Consider the following 15,968-nt stretch of genomic DNA (forward strand, 5'->3'; position numbering starts at 1 on the left):
ATGCAGAACAACTGAATGCAAAAGTACAGCCCGCAAGAGTGACAATGAAAGAGAAACCACAAGCACTTCATTTCCCGAAAGAAGGCTGGCATCTATCCAACCACTTTCTTCAGAAAAGCTAGTTATCGGAGTTCAACATTTTATTCATGAGAGAAGACTCTGGCAATGAAGCATGATACCTTGTTCCTCGCTGGCTGTCTCAAGGCACATACATCAAGGAGGCACGCTTTTGCCTGGGACAACAAATTCCACTGTGAAGGAGATCGGCCTTAAATCTTGAGGTGAATATAATTCTGATACAGAACATCAGTATTTCTAATATGCTCTAGAACAAATAATTTGTCTGGATTGTCTGGCAGCTCTCTTGGAAAACATGAGATGTGAAGGGAATTGGTGGAGATTTATCATGGCCAAATCTTTAAACAAGGAAAGCAACATGTGTGTAAATTTTTATGTGTTTATTGACATTATGCAGTGGGCAGAAGCTAGATCAGAATCCACTGGTAGATCTCTAGGTGATTTGCAGTAGATCAGACCCCCAGTAGTCTAGCAGCCTCCCCCCAATCTAAAGTAGGGATGTGTGTCCATTATACTGTTAAAACACATTATTTCCCTCAAAGAATTATGGGCACTGTAGTTTGTTAAGGGATGGTTGGAATTTTAACTTTGTGAGGGGTAAAGTACAGTGCCCAGTATTCTAGGAGGGGGGATGTAGGGTTGCCATATGTCCTCTTTTTCCAGGACATGTCCTCTTTTCCAGGAGTAAAATTTCTGTCCTGGTGGATTTTTGGAATTTGCCAAAACGTCCTCATTTTTTTCTTTGGTACTAAAGGGAGCATGTGTGTGCTTGGGAATTGCCATTCCGGGAGTGTTAAATTGGACAAGAGCTGATTCAGACATGCATGTTTGGTTATTCTTTTACTTATTTTCAACAGTTGTCTCCTTCTTTCCCATAAAAGAAAACTAAATCAAGGTAGCAAACAACGTGATAGGAAATTAAAACAATATCAAACAATCAAATGCCTACAATAAGGCTAAAACAACAATAAACTCGAAGTCATATGCTGGAGGGGGAACCTGCTCATCAAAAGGAGTACTGTGATGAGGCTGAAGTTCCTTTCTTGTCGTCAACATCAGAAAGCCCCCATCCCATGACACACATACTGTGCTTAGGATGGAGGGGGAACAGGGCCTTAGAGGATTATCTCAATAATGAAGCTGAGAGCCAACATGACACACTGGTTAAAGCTTCTGGGCTGAGCCCATAGGTCCATAACGAGGATCCTGCAGGGTCAAGCCATCTTTCTTCTTCTTTGGCGATCACTCGTAGCCGAGTAAAATAGTCATTCCATAAACACGGTTTTAAAAGTGAGTCAGTAAGAGACTGTGGAGGCCAGTTCTGGACCCACACATCCTTCCACAGTGGGGACATACCGGTTTCCGGGTGGGAGTTGATCACTGTGAGGGTTTGCCAAACGTGCCTTCCTCTTAGCACGCTTCTCCCTTTTGTCCTGAGTTCAAGCTTCTTCAAAGTCCAAGGCACCTTTGGTAAAGGCTGTTCTCCAATTGGTGCGTTCGCAGGCCAGTGTTTCCCAGCTGTCAGTGTTTGTTTATACTACGTTTTTAAAGATTTGCCTTGAGAGAGTCTTTAAACCTCTTTTGTTGACCACCAGCATTACGCTTTTCATTTTTAAGTTCAGAGTAGAGTAGTTGCTTTGGAAGACAATAACCATACATCCAAACAACATGACCATGTTGAAGAATCATTGCATCTAAACAACATGACCAGTCCAACGAAGTTGATGTTGAAGAATCATTGCTTCATGGTGATCTTTGCTTCTTCCAGCACACAGGCATTATAGGGCTATCTAGGCAAGCATCTTCTCTCCCACATCCCTCTCCGCTCTCCGCCCCAGGCCTCTTCTTTGCTCTTCAAAATATGGCAACCCTAGAATAGTGTGTACTTATTTGGAATGTGCTTTGAAGTTGGTGGACACAGCCACAACAGAACCCTATGATCAGGAGTAGACTGCGGTGGAAAGGACCTGTGGTTCTGCTACTGATCACAACTTTTTGCCCTGAGTTTGTGCCCAGGGCATCTTCATTAATTCCTAATGTATGTCTGCTCTTTCCCATTGGTAGACTACAGGGTGGTAGTAAAAAAAATTCCCAACAAAGTCCCAAAAAACCAACGAAGTCCAAAGTCTGCCCCTCCTTCCCAGTTTTTAGACTATCCCATAACAAATGTTCTTTTATCCCATGACAGCTTTATTGTTGTCGTGTGTGTGTGTGTGTGTGTGTGTGTGTACTCACACACACAGAGAGTACATTTTTAATTGGGTTTTTTATTGTTGTCGGCCATGTTGTCAGCATTGTTTATGGAACGGCAAGGTACAAAGGTGATAAATTAATAAGCTAGCTGTGCAGAACAACACATCCAGGTAAAGCTGCAGACCGCTGTCCGTGTTAAATGTTCCACCTGGCCAGTTCAAGACTTGCTGCACACATCTGCAGCAGCATGGGCTGTGCGCATGGGAATCTGGTGCCTCACAGCAGCGGCTCAGAAAAGGTAGGGGAAGCAGTGGTATTCTTGAAGCAGTAGTGGTTCTGTGCTGATGGGCAGGAGTGCCAATTTGGCCCCATGATCGTGGGTGCCCACAGCCGTGGTTGCCATGCAGCATGCATGGCCCTGGCACCAAAATTTGTGGGTGCCCGGCTCCTTCATGGGGGCACCTATGCTGATGGGGATAGGTCAAGGGAGTTGGTGGCAGCAAAGTCAGCAGAACTCCTGGTTGGAGTTCTCCTTTCTCCTTTTTATCCTTAAACTCAAAAGTGACAAGTAAGAACGGTGGGCAAATTGCTGAGTGAGATCTATACTGTTTTTGGGTTGTCCCCTCTGTTCCCTTTGGGGAATTTGCATGAAGCATAGGTTGGGCTATTCAAAGCAGAGGTCGAGGTGAAAAAAAATGAGTTTCCAATCTTACTTGGCCTGCTCTCTCTCTTTATCATTCATGGCAGCATATTTGAGTCAAGGAATGTGTGCTTCTCAGCATGAGCAGAAGCTGCATCTGGAGAAGATATGGGGCAGGCTCATGTTATACCGTATTTTTCACTCTATAGGACGCACCCGACCATAGGACGCACCTTGTTTTAGAGGGGGAGAACAAGAACGAAAAAATTCTCTCCCTCTCTGCTCAGTGCCCCTTCAGTGAAGCGGCAGCAGAAACGGAGCCCCTTCCATTTCTCCTCCCGCTTGGCTGAAGGGGCGCTGCGCAGCTCTCCCTCTCTGCTGAAGCCAGGGGAGTCTTGTTCTCCCAGCTTTAGCAAAAGGAACCTGAAGCCTCCAGAGTGCAGCGGGAGCTCCCGCTGCGCTCCGGAGGCTTCAGGCGGCTATCCCTGAAGCCTGGAGAGCGAGAGGGGTCGGTGCGTACTGACCCCTCTCACTCTCCAGGCTTCAGCGAAAGCAACGCGTAGCCTCCGGAACGTGGAAGGAGCGCTCCCTCTGCGCTTCAGAGGCTTCGCGTTGCTATCGCTGAAGCCAAGGAGCCTGCATTCGCTCCATAGGAAGCACACACATTTCCCCTTAATTTTTCAAAGGGAAAAAGTGCGTCCTATAGAGCGAAAAATATGGTAATTAAGACTATCATGCTAACTATTGAAAATGAGCGTAGCTCAGTCCTGCATTTCCTTGCTTTTCAGCGCAAGGTAGCCTGATCAGGATGTGCTCTGAAGATCCTACCTCAGATGGCAAATATCGGGTGTAGCATTAAGGTGGAAAATGTAAAATAGATCTCATCCTTTGGCCCCGAATATTGGTGCCCCTTGCTGTGGTGGTGAGGGTTCAGCCTCCAAATTGGTTTCCTTGCATCTCCCCTGTCCGAGACCACACCACTGTTGTTGGTTCTTGGCTCAAAACCAATATCAAAATGCATTTTAAAATGTATATTTTGAGAGAGAAAGGTTTCAAAAAAAAAAAAGAAAAGAAAAAGACCGTATTTCCCCGTGTATAAAACGATGGGTTTTTTGCTAAAAAAATAGTCAAAAATTGAGAGTTGTCTTATACACGGATGGTGAATGCACAAGGGTTCGGGTTCTGGCTCTTGAAATACGGCAACCCGAACTATTTTTAAATTTGTGGTTCCAGAAAATTAGGGGTCATCTTATACATGGGAGGAATGTCTTATATATGGAAAAATATGGTATATAGAAAGTTAAGTTTAAAGTACAGTAATATCTCAGCAAACATCCATTCTAGTGAATGTTCGCGGCAAACTCGGAAGTACTGGAACGGGTTACTTCTGGTTTTGCCGCTCACGCATGCACAGAAGCGTTACATCGCACTTTGCACATGTGCAGAAGCTTAAACCGCTCCATGCGCATGCGCAGACGCGGCGCTTTGCCCTGCGTCCTTTTCGGCTAGCGGCCAGGGCTCCGGAATGGATCCCGGCCGCAAAACAAGGTACGACTGTACATATTTAAGTGTGCTTTTTGTGTGAGAGAGATCACACACACATGGTGATTAATGTGGCTATGGGATGAGAGAGACTTACGACTAAACACATATGCAAGTGATATGGATGAAAAATAGGCTGATTCATCCACTCCTGGTTGTCACGCCCATACTAGCTGACATCTCCAGTTGTAATGCAGCTAGATCAGTTCCTGTTGGTTAGAACATTTATTCTTGGAAGGCTGCATGAAGCATACATGCCATTTTGGAGTTAGCCAAGTATGTGTTCATGGAGCTTGGCAGGGGTGGGGGGCGAGTCTAGCAACTTTGGCACCTTATTACTTAAATTGCAAATTTTATGGAACAATGACTTCCCTTCTTCTCTTTCCATGGTTCATTTTACCTGTCATGCATCCCTGCATATTTTACTATAACCTTTCAAATCAGTTTTCCACTTTTACATCCATCAAAAATTATTTGCTCTGTTGAATTTATCTCAATGCTGCCAGTGCTTTCAGCTGTATACAGTTATTTTCCATTTGTTCAATAAATGTTTTCCACCCTTCTTTATATGTATGTTCTTCTTGCTCTCTTATTCTATTTGCCAAATCTGCAAGTTGTGCATATTCTGTCAATTTAAGCTGCCAATCCTCTTTAGTTGGTGTTAGGTTGTGGGTGAACATATCAGACGACACAGCGATTCTTCAAACAGCTCTTGCTTATTCACAGGCCAGGACAGAACTGAACTGAAGGGTCCAGTCAGCCTGCTTATATAGAGCTCCAGTACAATGTAACTGTAACAATTTTCTAAAACTATCCAATCTCTGAACGTCACTTTCGATCCCTTATTTGCATAACTATCTACAGTATCCCCCTGCTGGCCCAGGGTGAGAACTTCAGTACATAATAGTTGGGACTTCGCCCACTTTCCATTTTGGGGCTAACAAAATATGGGCCACAGTTGTTGCATACATAAATAATTTTCTCTGACATCTAGGAATTTCAGTCTGGGTTATCCCCAACAAAAAGGACTCTGTTTTGGGGAGCAAAGTAATTTTAAACATTTTTTTCAATTCATTATAAATCATTTCCCAATGCACTTTTACCTTTTTACATGTCTACCACATGAGAAAAAACATTTCCTCCATTTCTTTACACTTCCAACACATATCTGATTCTGTTTCATCAATCTTAGCCAACCTACTTGGAGTTAAGTACCATCTATTAATCATTTTCAGGTAATTCTCTTTCAATGAATAACATGCAGTAAATTTCAGGTCACTTTTCCAGAGTTTCTCCTAGAGGTTGAGCTCTATATTGTGTCCTATATCTATTGCCCAGTGTGTCATTGAAGCTTTAACCAGCTCATCTTTTGTTTCCCATTCTAGTAGAAAGTTATACATTTTAGACAAAAGTTTATCCATATTTTGTAAAAGTTCTTTTTCAAATTGTGAGCCATGTGTATTGTGTTTCTTACCCACCCGGAAGGGGTTACAGCAAAGCAATGAGGCAATTTAAAAACAGATAAAACTAATACTTAATACATCATCGAAAGTACAGTTTAAAACAGAGAATAAGGTCAGGTTCAAAACATGTATCTCAGCTGTCAAATTCTCTTCTTTTAGGGGTATATTACTGAATCATAAAGACATGCATTCTTTGGCAGAGCAGTTGTTTATATGCCACAATGTAGGATGTTTATCATGTCAACATTGCTTTTCAGATATGTCTAGGCAAATGTCCAAACTGCTGCCAGTTGTGCTACTGGAAATCCAGCTTCATATGATTGCAGGTGAGAGCTTTCATTTGGGCAGGTTTACAATGAAATCCTCAAAGAGTTGTACATTTCCCTTTGGATTTGAAGTCTAAGAGCTTCAGAGCTACCTGGAAGGGTTGGGTGGGTCACACGTTCCTGAGTGCCAGGGTCAGAAAAAGTCTACCATTAACGAATATTCAGCCATTGTGGATGGTGGATTGCAATTCTTGGCTGCTGGGCACTTTCCTTGCACCTTTGCAGTCCGCAGGAAATATTCCTGAGCCCTGAGATGCTCTTACTCACGTCTCCGTCAGTTTGGTGTCCCAAATGGGTTGTCCCTTTGGTCTGTAGTAACAGCAATGGAATGTGTCCTCATGGGGCCCAGGACATGCAGGTGAGCCCAGCCTCGCAGAGTGGTTCAGGGAAGGTGGTGTGAGAAGGACCCCTGGGCTAGACAATCGTCCAACTAGGAGTGCCAATGTGAATTAAATTTTTGGAGGGCCCACTTGAGCCCTGCCCTGCAAAATCGATCACATGGCACGGCATGTCGCACATCTGTTGAATGACAATACCCATCATCTTTTTGGGGGGAGGGCAGGCGAAAGGTTGGCTCCTATGCGTCCAACAAAGAAAGAAGATGTCTACAATCTTCTCCCGTCTCTCTATAAGCATCCTGAATGTGTTAAATGCATAGTTACTGAATATGCATGAAATTGGTCTTATGGGAGTTTGAAGTTTGATCCTGGTTGTGTGAAAATACTTTCTTTACTCAAATACTTTCTTTAAAAATGGCAGCAAATCATGGCATGTTTTTACAGAAACTCGTTTATTTATTTTTTTAAAATGATATTTATTAAAGTTTCAAAAAAGGTTACAAAAATAGGGGGGGGGGGAATACAAAATACAGAAAAGTAAAAACACTTAAAAACAAATCAATCTTTCCATGTCTTGTCTTTCATTTACTTGTTTCCCTGACCTCCTCACACCTCCCTTTTTTGTATTCCAGTTCAGTTAGCTAATTCAGCAAATCCTTTCCCTCTTTGTTTTTATCCTAATCCTTTAACTTAATATATTGTAACTTTAGATTCTCACCTGTTAACAATCCATTTTTACATACTCCTTTGTAACATTGCTGCTAAAACCACTTAACTTCATTCTGACATCATTCTAACATTCATTAATTTTACAGTATTTCTGTAAATAGTCTTTAAATTTCTTCCAATCTTCTTCCACCAACTCTTCTCCCTGGTCTCGGATTCTTCCAGTCATTTCCGCCAGTTCCATATAGTCCATCACCTTCATCTGCCATTCTTCCAGGGTGGGTAGATCTTGTGTCTTCCAATACTTTGCAATGAGTATTCTTGCTGCTGTTGTGGCATACATAAAGAAAGTTCTATCCTTCTTTGGCACCAATTGGCCGACCATGCCCAGGAGAAAGGCCTCTGGTTTCTTCAGAAAGGTATATTTAAATACCTTTTTCATTTCATTATAGATCATCTCCCAGAAAGCCTTAATCCTAATTTAAAGGGCCCAGTTCTTCATTTCCTTTTCACTGTAGTGTGGTGACATTGGCATGGAAAGGGGCTACCCTACTTGATTCCTCCATGTAGAAAGCAGTCATGTCAGTAAGTTGTGAACAAGAAGAAGACATACCAACCAGAAATACACACACTGTTGATATCAGACTTACTGGACTTCTTCTGTTCCGCATAAATCCTGGTGCTTGCATGATAAGATACTCATGCTTTGTTTCAACCTCTCAGCTTTATTCACAGTCAAAGTTCTTCAGCCACGTTACACTGCGGAGTACGGGAGTGATGTGATTATGGGATGTCACTTTCCAGTCCATTCCCCATTAAATTTGATGGGACTAAGTGTCTCGTGGCAAAGAAAGCTGTCACTGGGGGACAAAGAAGTCTACAAGCTCAACAATGGCCAAGAAGACCTCACCCATCAGGATTCTGATTATCATGGGAGAGCGTCATTGTCACATGAGGAGTTAGACAAAGGACTTTCTTTGCTGTCTATCACCAACATAAAGCTCACAGATGCAGGAGATTACATCTGTGTTGTTAAATACGAGGGAGCAGACTACAAGTACATTACTTTGGAAGTTGCAGGTTGGTAGCTGCAGAACTTACAATATATATATTGTAATACTGTATTATTGGACCCAAGCAGAGAGAATCTAAGAGAATGATTTGCAGCCTTAGTTTCCTCTGGAGGCAAGAATGCTGAACACACTCTGTCATTTTAATCCTTTGTTTCTTAACAAAGGAACTGATTAACACTTTCCACAGCTTTGAACTCACAGAAAAGGGCTCCTATGTGTATACAGCTATATGCAATGGTGGTTGTTCCACTAGATCTACATCTTTCCTGTCTTTTAAAAAAAGTTAATTATACTTCTTTCCTATCTTTAAAAAAAAAAGTTAATTATTTGCAGTTATTTATGTGAGAATTTGGAGAAGAAAAAAGAGTGGCTTCTGCATGTGCTGCAACTTTCAATATGTGTGTGTTATTGGAATTGCAGCGTTAGTACTGTATGTGTCTCTAGGTTTGAGAGAAGTATGCAGAGTTTGCAATTCTGTTTCCCGTCAGGAAAACTAACCCCCTGCTAACCTCCTGGCCCAAGCAGGATAAGCAAAGCAGAAAGCCTTGGCTTCTCGTTATGCCTGAACTAGATCTCCCGGTTTGTTTCTTCCAACGTATTTTAAAGATGTGCACATTAAATGCAAGATGTATGCAATGTCCCTTCTTGCTTAGTTCAAAGCATGGGTCTTCTATTATGCCATGATTGTGTAAATCAACCAAAAGGAAGAGAAATAGGAAAAGTGCCACCAAAATACTGCAAAGCGCTCTGTGATACTGTCCTCCACTTCTTGCAGCACCCTACAAAAGAATCAATCTACAGGAAAGAAGAGAGGAAGAAGATTTGATCTTAGCTTGCCATTCAGAAGGGTACCCTCTGGCTGAAGTTTCTTGGCACTATGAGAGGGATCTGAATGCCAGCATACATGCAAACACTACATTTGAAATGACAAGGGATGGACTTTTCAACATAACCAGCATCCTGAGAGTCAGACCAAGCACTCCTGGAAACTACAGCTGTGCATTCTGGAATCAGGAACTGAATCAGGAGACATCAGCCCACAAATCAGTGGTTTTGCAAGGTAAAAACTTGTGTGGTTTCACATTAATCTGTAGCACGCCCCTACAATCAGCTGGTCCCAAGGGTGAGTTAAATACCAATATGCACTATCACCAAGATGTACCAATGGATCCTCTTGTTATCATCACAGCACCTGGTGATTTTTGTAGCGTTAGCTCACTGTCCATACAAGAAACAGCTTCAATTGCAGGGAGAATTATTTTACATATTTTACATACATATTTTAATTTTCTTGTTTACAGATAAAACACCTCCAGCACATAACAGGGGGAAATCTCCCCTCTTATTCATCCTACCAATTTGTCTGCTGGCATTATTTTTACTAATAGCAATTGCCATTAAAGTCCAAAGGAGCAAGTCAAGCACAAAGCTGAGTACCCGAAAAGGTGAGAGACTATGGCAAGACTCGGGCTCTTGCGGTTATTTCTGTATGTGTGGGGTTTACTATATATTTATAATCTACTGGAAGCCGCTTTGGAGATATCTCAATCAAAAGGTGGAGTATAAATCATCAAAGCTAATGAACAATTAACTTTGGTCATACAGACGCTGACATTAAATGTGTCTAGTCTGTTTATGAATTAGGGGAGCACCACCCAATTTGGGGGTTGTCCAGACTTCCACTTGTCCCTTTGCCTAGAAAGTATAGGTCCAAGTGATTTTGCCTTTGCCTCGCAGATTTCCCTAGGAAAACCCACTCTTTACTGCTGAATCGGAACAAACAGCATTCTGTAGAAAACCCATTGCCATTGGTTCCATATTCAGCAAAGAGCTGGTTTCTCTGGCGGGAAGCAGTAGGACACACAGAAGTGTGGGCCAGCCCTTGTTTGCTTCTGGTTGTTAGAGTTGTACAACGAAACTCTTGTGCAGAAATGAATTTTATTTACCACAAGAAATGAGTTTTAAAGCTTTACTGCGGGGGGTGGGTTGGGTAGGGGTAGTCAACCCAACATTTAAACGTTGCAAAATGACTCCAAAAAAAGATACATTGCAAACCTAGCAATGGCTCAGCTGCATACAGTATTTCTCCCTCTGGTCCCAGAGAGAACTTAATCAAAATGCATCTGTCTCCTTTCTCTGCCTGTTGACATCTCTCTGTGTCTGTGTCTCTCTGTGTTGCAAGCAGACACATTTGCATGTAAAGACTCAGAAGTCAGATCTCCTGTTGAGTCATGGTGCAGTCCCAGGACTGCCTACAATACCCAGCAGAAAAACACCAGGGCAAGAGGCAAGGGGGTGGCAAGGCTGGCAGTGTAAAGAGACAAGCAGAGACCATCAGGTGTTCCCACTGGGGCACTTGTATTGTGTCGTCCTCCATTCTCCCTTTCTACCTAAGCAGCAGCAATGGGATTGACTAGAGCAGGGCTCGGCAAAGTTTTTGTGACTTGGGCCGGTTCACAGTCCCGCAGACGTGCCGGGGGGCCGGGAGTGCGCATGCACTCATGCGCAAATGCTGTTTCCGGCACTCCTTCTGGCATGGGGGTGTGCTGGCCAGCATCGTGGAAGGCGGTCCCTGCTCTGCTGTGCACTGGTTTAGCGCATAGCTGTCAACTTACAGATTTGAAAATAAGGGACCAGCAGCCTCGAAAATAAGGGAGCAGCAGCCAAAATAAGGGATTTTGCTTAGCTTACGAGTTCCATCAGCCCCCCCCCCCCGAGAGGGAGGAAGAGAGACTCTCGCGCACGCCGCCCGTGAGCCCGGCATGAGGTGGTTGCGGTGCCGCGGCGGTCGCTAAAGCGCCGCCCTTCTGCATCCCTCCCCATCCCCTCCTCCCTCAGGCCGCCTCCTCAGCCACTGCCGCCACTGCCGCCTCCGGCTTCCCCTGGCAGCGCGGCAGACGTCTCGCAGGAGAGGGGCTGCCTGCCCACCCACCGCCACCCGTCTCCTCACGTCGCGCCCCTGAGGGGGAAAAGGGAGAGACGGAGATGCGGCAGCTCGTGCGCGCGCTCTCTCGAGGCGGAGGACCTAGAGCCGCTGCTTCCCTCCTGAGCCGGGCGAGCATGAAAGCCGGGAAATTTAAGGGACATCATCTGTCCGGGACAGCAGCAGCAAGACACAGCGATGGGATAAGGGAGTTTCCCGCCAAATAAGGGACAGTTGACAGCTATGGTTTAGCGTGACACATGGGAGTCGACTGAGTGGGGGGGGTCCCCAAGCGGACAGCGGGGGTCCATGGGCTGGTTAGATGACCCCCATGGGCCGCTTATGGCCCATGGGCCTTAGGTTGCTACCCCTGGACTAGAGGTTGGGTCAGTGTTTCTTTCCAGCAGGCTGCCAGCTCAGTGCCAGATTTACGTATAAGCTAAACAAGCTACAGCTTAGGGCCCCACTCTCTTGGGGGCCCCAAAAAAATTTAAAGGGGGGAAAAACTGGATGTGCATTTCCAAAATATAAGATAAAAAACAAATAAAATAAAACCTACATACAGCAACAGTGTTTTCTGTTGTATAGGCTCCTATGATGTAAGTTATTTGCCCCGCCTGCTAGTCCGCTCCCCAAAATATCACTGGTTTGCTCATTTCTATATACAGGGTGCCTACATTCTGCATGGACTGGTTGCAGGGCAACATGGGCAAATGGCTTTAGATACCTATTAGATCCATAAATTACCACATAGCATATATTCAACACAAAAAACAGCAACAATTTGTTGTTGACAAAGGACAGCTGGATATATAAAGGGCCCCATTACCTTCAGTAGCTTAGGGCCTCATCAAACCTTAATCCTGCCCTGCACCAACTACTGCATTCTAACCCTCGCTAGCCAATGGATCTGTTGGTAAGGGTTGCCCAAGAAGAAATAAACAAAGCAACTTAATAATGACTATTTCCAAACTCTTGGCTTTCAATGGAACTTCTTAGCCACAACTGGTTTTAGGATCTCCTCCTCCTCCTCCTCTGCCTTCTCCTTCTGTGCGATAGTACTTGGAGTGTTAAGAAAACCGAAAGTGTTTTGGGGCATTTCCAGATTTCTCTAGGAATAGATAACAGGAAATATCTAAGGACAGCTACTTCCTGTTGTGGGGATTTACAGTTTCACTGATGTTTTAGCACGATGATAGATTTGCTAGCGTATGGTTGCTAGACGTCCCCATTTCCCGGGGACAGTCCCCGGATTTAAAAATTTGTCCCCGGACACAATCCGTCGCCAGAATGTCCCCAGATTTCACTTAATGTCCCCTGATTTATATTTTAAGTGTTGTAGATTTATTAGTAGGGAATGAAGGTTGCGTGGTTGGTTCAACGGCACAAGACACAGCATATGGGTACTTCCGGTGAGGCAAAATGGCGGGTGCCACGGCAGTGAGCAGCTCCTGAAGGCAACCAGAGCCAACTGCGCTACCAGGCTGGCTCTGGGCTGCTGAGGCTGCCACTGCCGCCGCCACTGCCAAGGGGAAACCGGGGACGCCTGGCGCGTCAACTGGGGGAACCGCTGACACCACCCCATGACCCAAATTGAGCCTGGAGCAAGAGCACCCGGCCGACTTTCCAGCAATGCTCCAGGGCCAGGAAAACACTGGAGAAGGGAGAAGGAGGAGAGAAGAAGGAGAAGGAAGAGAGAGAAAGGGGAAGGAGAAAAAAGAGGGGAGCCCTGACCTTGCAGCGCCACTGCCGCTGAGGAGGAGAGGTAGGAGAGCACTGGGAGGGCAAGGACATGTGGCTGAGCCCAGGCCCGACCCGAGCCTACTCCATGGTGGCTAGTGCTCCAAGAGAGAAGCCCAGAGGAAGGCCACGCAACAGAGCAGACCACAGAAGAGAATATATTACTTCTTTTTAAAAAAAACAACTCCCCCCCCTTTTCAAAAAAAAAAAAAAAGTGTCCCCGAATTCTTTGAAAAAAATCTGGTAACCTTAGCTAGCGTTGCTTGCAAATTGCCAAGCTCGGAAGCTCTCTTTGTATAATCTTGCATGTTTCTAGGTAAACACCTACCAACATTTTGTTCACTTTTCATATTTCTTCCCAGGAAAACGAAGAAAATTCCGACCGTTTTTAAAGGGTATGTAATTTTGATATAATTCTCTGGTACATTTAAAAAAAAAAAAAATTTAAAAACCACACCTGCAGCTTTAAGCTAATCTCCAGTGAACTTTACGGCTAAGCGGAGATTTGAATCTCACTCAAACCAGTCATAATCCAGTATGCTTCCACTGCACCACACTGAATCTTACTGGAAGGAAAAGGTCTGTGTTAGTTTGTGTGTTGTGCACCTGTATATGCTTATTTGTAAATAACTGTGGAGCTCCAAGTTTGGGTTTCAAATTGGATTTGGGTCCACGAATTAGGCGATGCCCATATGTATGCTACCTACGGTTTCTCCTTACACATGGAGCATGAATGTGCATAAGATAAAATGAAACTCAAGCTGTGTACATGTGGATTTGTGTGCTATTTCTCCCTTTTTGGGGCAGAATGATTACACAAATCATATGAAACCCACATCTCATGTTACAAGCTCTCTCCACACCTTCATGTTGTATATCCCACCACCACCAAAAGATGTTTGGTTGCGGAGGGCGGGAATGTAAGATAGGACCCTTTTTTGTGGCAGAACCCAAGTTGTGTAATTCACTCCCTCAGGAGGTGAGACTAGCTCCATCCCTGATGGTGTTGAGGCAGGCTAATGTTCTTATTCCACACGGCTTCTAATGGTTGTTAAAAGAAGATGGAAAGTTTTCAACTCTGCTCCTTTTCCATTCGAGTTTTAATTTTTATTTCACCACTTTGTGGTTGTTGTTGTTGTTGTTGTTTTAAAAAAATGCGAACCACTTTGAGAGGCAAAAAAGTTGTATAAACAAAAGAAGGGGTCTTTTCTGGTAAGTGTGTGAATTGGCCCTAGTTATTCTTATGAACTGAAGTGCTTGACTGAGATATGCCTTCCCACAATCTCAATTGCCCACTCAGAGGTGAATTTGCCTCCTAAATTGGCCATAGGATGGGCCAGATTGGTATCGTCATCTGGCCCATCCTAATGCTGTTTAGCTGCTTCTCTGTTTATAAAAGTATTTACATACTGGCCAGTTCCTACAACAACAACAACAACATTTATTATTTATACCCCGCCCATCTGGCCAGCCACTCTGGGAGGCTTCCAGCAGAGTATTAAAATACAATGATTCAACAAATATTAAAAGCTTCCCTAAACAGTGCTGCCTTCACATGTCTTCTAAAAGTCAGATTATTTCCTTGACATCTTATTTCCTTGACAGCTTATTTCCTTGACATCTGATGGGAGGGTGTTCCACAGGGCGGGTGCCACTACCGAGAAGGCCCTCTGCCTGGTTCCCTGTAGCTTTGCTTCTCGCAGTGAGGGAACCGCCAGAAGGCCCTCGGCTGGACCTCCATGTATAGCAAAGTGTTGCATAATATATCCATGGTGATGTTATTGCTTCTGAAATCCATGGCATTGTTTCCATCCAAACTATCAATCTGTTCAGTCCACTCACCTTCTCAAGGGAGAAAGGAAAGGCATAGTAGATTTACTTCAAGGACATCTGAAAAGTGTGTGTTCAAATCGGTGATTAAGTTTGTGAAAAGGAATCGTAATTCTCATCTCTCTTCACTATTTAAGCTTCTCTCAGAACAATTCCCACCCCCGCTATTTCCTGTGTCAAACCTGAAAACTACAGATGTGACCAGAAATTACTCACGGTCCATCAATCTGAGAAACTGGGGGTTCTCCCTGTGTCAGTTTCTGAATTATGAAGTGTCATATGTACCAAACACAAAGATGGAAACCTTGAATTTGGGGGACTCTGGAACACCCGGTTAAAGAAAAGGAGACAAAGGCTTTACCCGTTTACCACTTGTCTAAAGTTCTTTGTCTTTCTGCTATTCTAAGGAGATTTGGATCTTCAAACCAAGGATCTTACTGAGGTGACTGTTACAGACTGAAGAGATAAAATGAAGATGGGAAACTGTTCTTCTGAGCTGCCTGCAATTTTGCACTTTCCACTTAATTCTGCTTTTAGAAATGTATGAGGAAGCAATGGTGCTTCAGAGGTAAATAGGGCTGACACTTCTGGTTTTTGTCAGCGCAGCAGCATGTGAATTGCTGATCGTCTTTCTAAAACTACAGAAAATTGTGTTGCTGGTCAGCACTTCAAGGGGTTATCTGAGTACATCACATACATTCTGTGACTTTGTGTACCATTTCTCTGAATCTCCCTGCCCTTAATTTCCTCAAAATGTTATGTGTACATGCATAGATATGTACATCAATTTATGCATTAAACGTCCGTTGTTATAATAGCTGAGTTAACTTCTCTTTTCCTCGAAGTGAAGAGCAAAGCAGCTGCATGGGGGCACTTAAGATTCAACCATGTCTCATCTTATCAAACCGAGATTGTGACCATCCAAATGCAGCCATTGCAACTTGCAGCTGAAAAACATGATGCATTATTATTTTTTGCTGGACTGAACAGATGGGGCGGGGGACTAACAGCACAATCTTGTACAGTCATACCTCAGGTTATAGACGCTTCAGGTTGTGTTTTTTCAGGTTACGGACCGTTGAAACCCGGAAGTACCGGAAAGGGTTACTTCTGGGTTTTGGCGGTCGCGCATGCGCAGAAGCGCTAAATCACGCTT

The 15,968-nt window shown here is 44.1% G+C and overlaps 1 protein-coding gene across 2 annotated transcripts; it reads left to right on the forward strand.

The window, feature by feature from the left end:
- Positions 1-119: 119 nt before the first annotated feature.
- On the forward strand, positions 120-15,627 carry LOC308466756 (programmed cell death 1 ligand 2-like). Of its 2 annotated transcripts, XM_080987926.1 has the most exons (7): positions 121-281; positions 6,174-6,242; positions 7,970-8,326; positions 9,095-9,379; positions 9,621-9,764; positions 13,345-13,377; positions 15,220-15,627. In XM_080987926.1, exons 2-7 carry the CDS (start codon positions 6,176-6,178, stop codon positions 15,270-15,272), a joined length of 939 nt encoding a protein of 312 aa, XP_080844052.1. In that variant the 5' UTR covers positions 121-281; positions 6,174-6,175; the 3' UTR covers positions 15,273-15,627. The 2 variants fall into 2 exon arrangements, with proteins under 2 accessions (XP_080844053.1, XP_080844052.1); XM_080987927.1 differs by lacking the exon at positions 13,345-13,377 and having other exon boundaries at positions 120-281.
- Positions 15,628-15,968: the final 341 nt, after the last annotated feature.

This window comes from Podarcis pityusensis, assembly GCF_964106645.2.
Source record: "Podarcis pityusensis genome assembly, chromosome: 17".
In the NCBI taxonomy this organism is placed as follows: Eukaryota; Metazoa; Chordata; class Lepidosauria; order Squamata; family Lacertidae; genus Podarcis; species Podarcis pityusensis.

Excerpts from the sequence above, each read along its gene's own strand:
- LOC308466756 (XM_080987926.1), top strand. The coding sequence starts at position 6,176 with ATGTCTAGGCAAATGTCCAAACTGCTGCCAGTTGTGCTACTGGAAATC. Across the intron at positions 8,327-9,094 it reads CATTACTTTGGAAGTTGCAG|CACCCTACAAAAGAATCAAT; the intron begins GTTGGTAGCTGC and ends CACTTCTTGCAG. Across the intron at positions 9,765-13,344 it reads AAAGCTGAGTACCCGAAAAG|GAAAACGAAGAAAATTCCGA; the intron begins GTGAGAGACTAT and ends ATTTCTTCCCAG.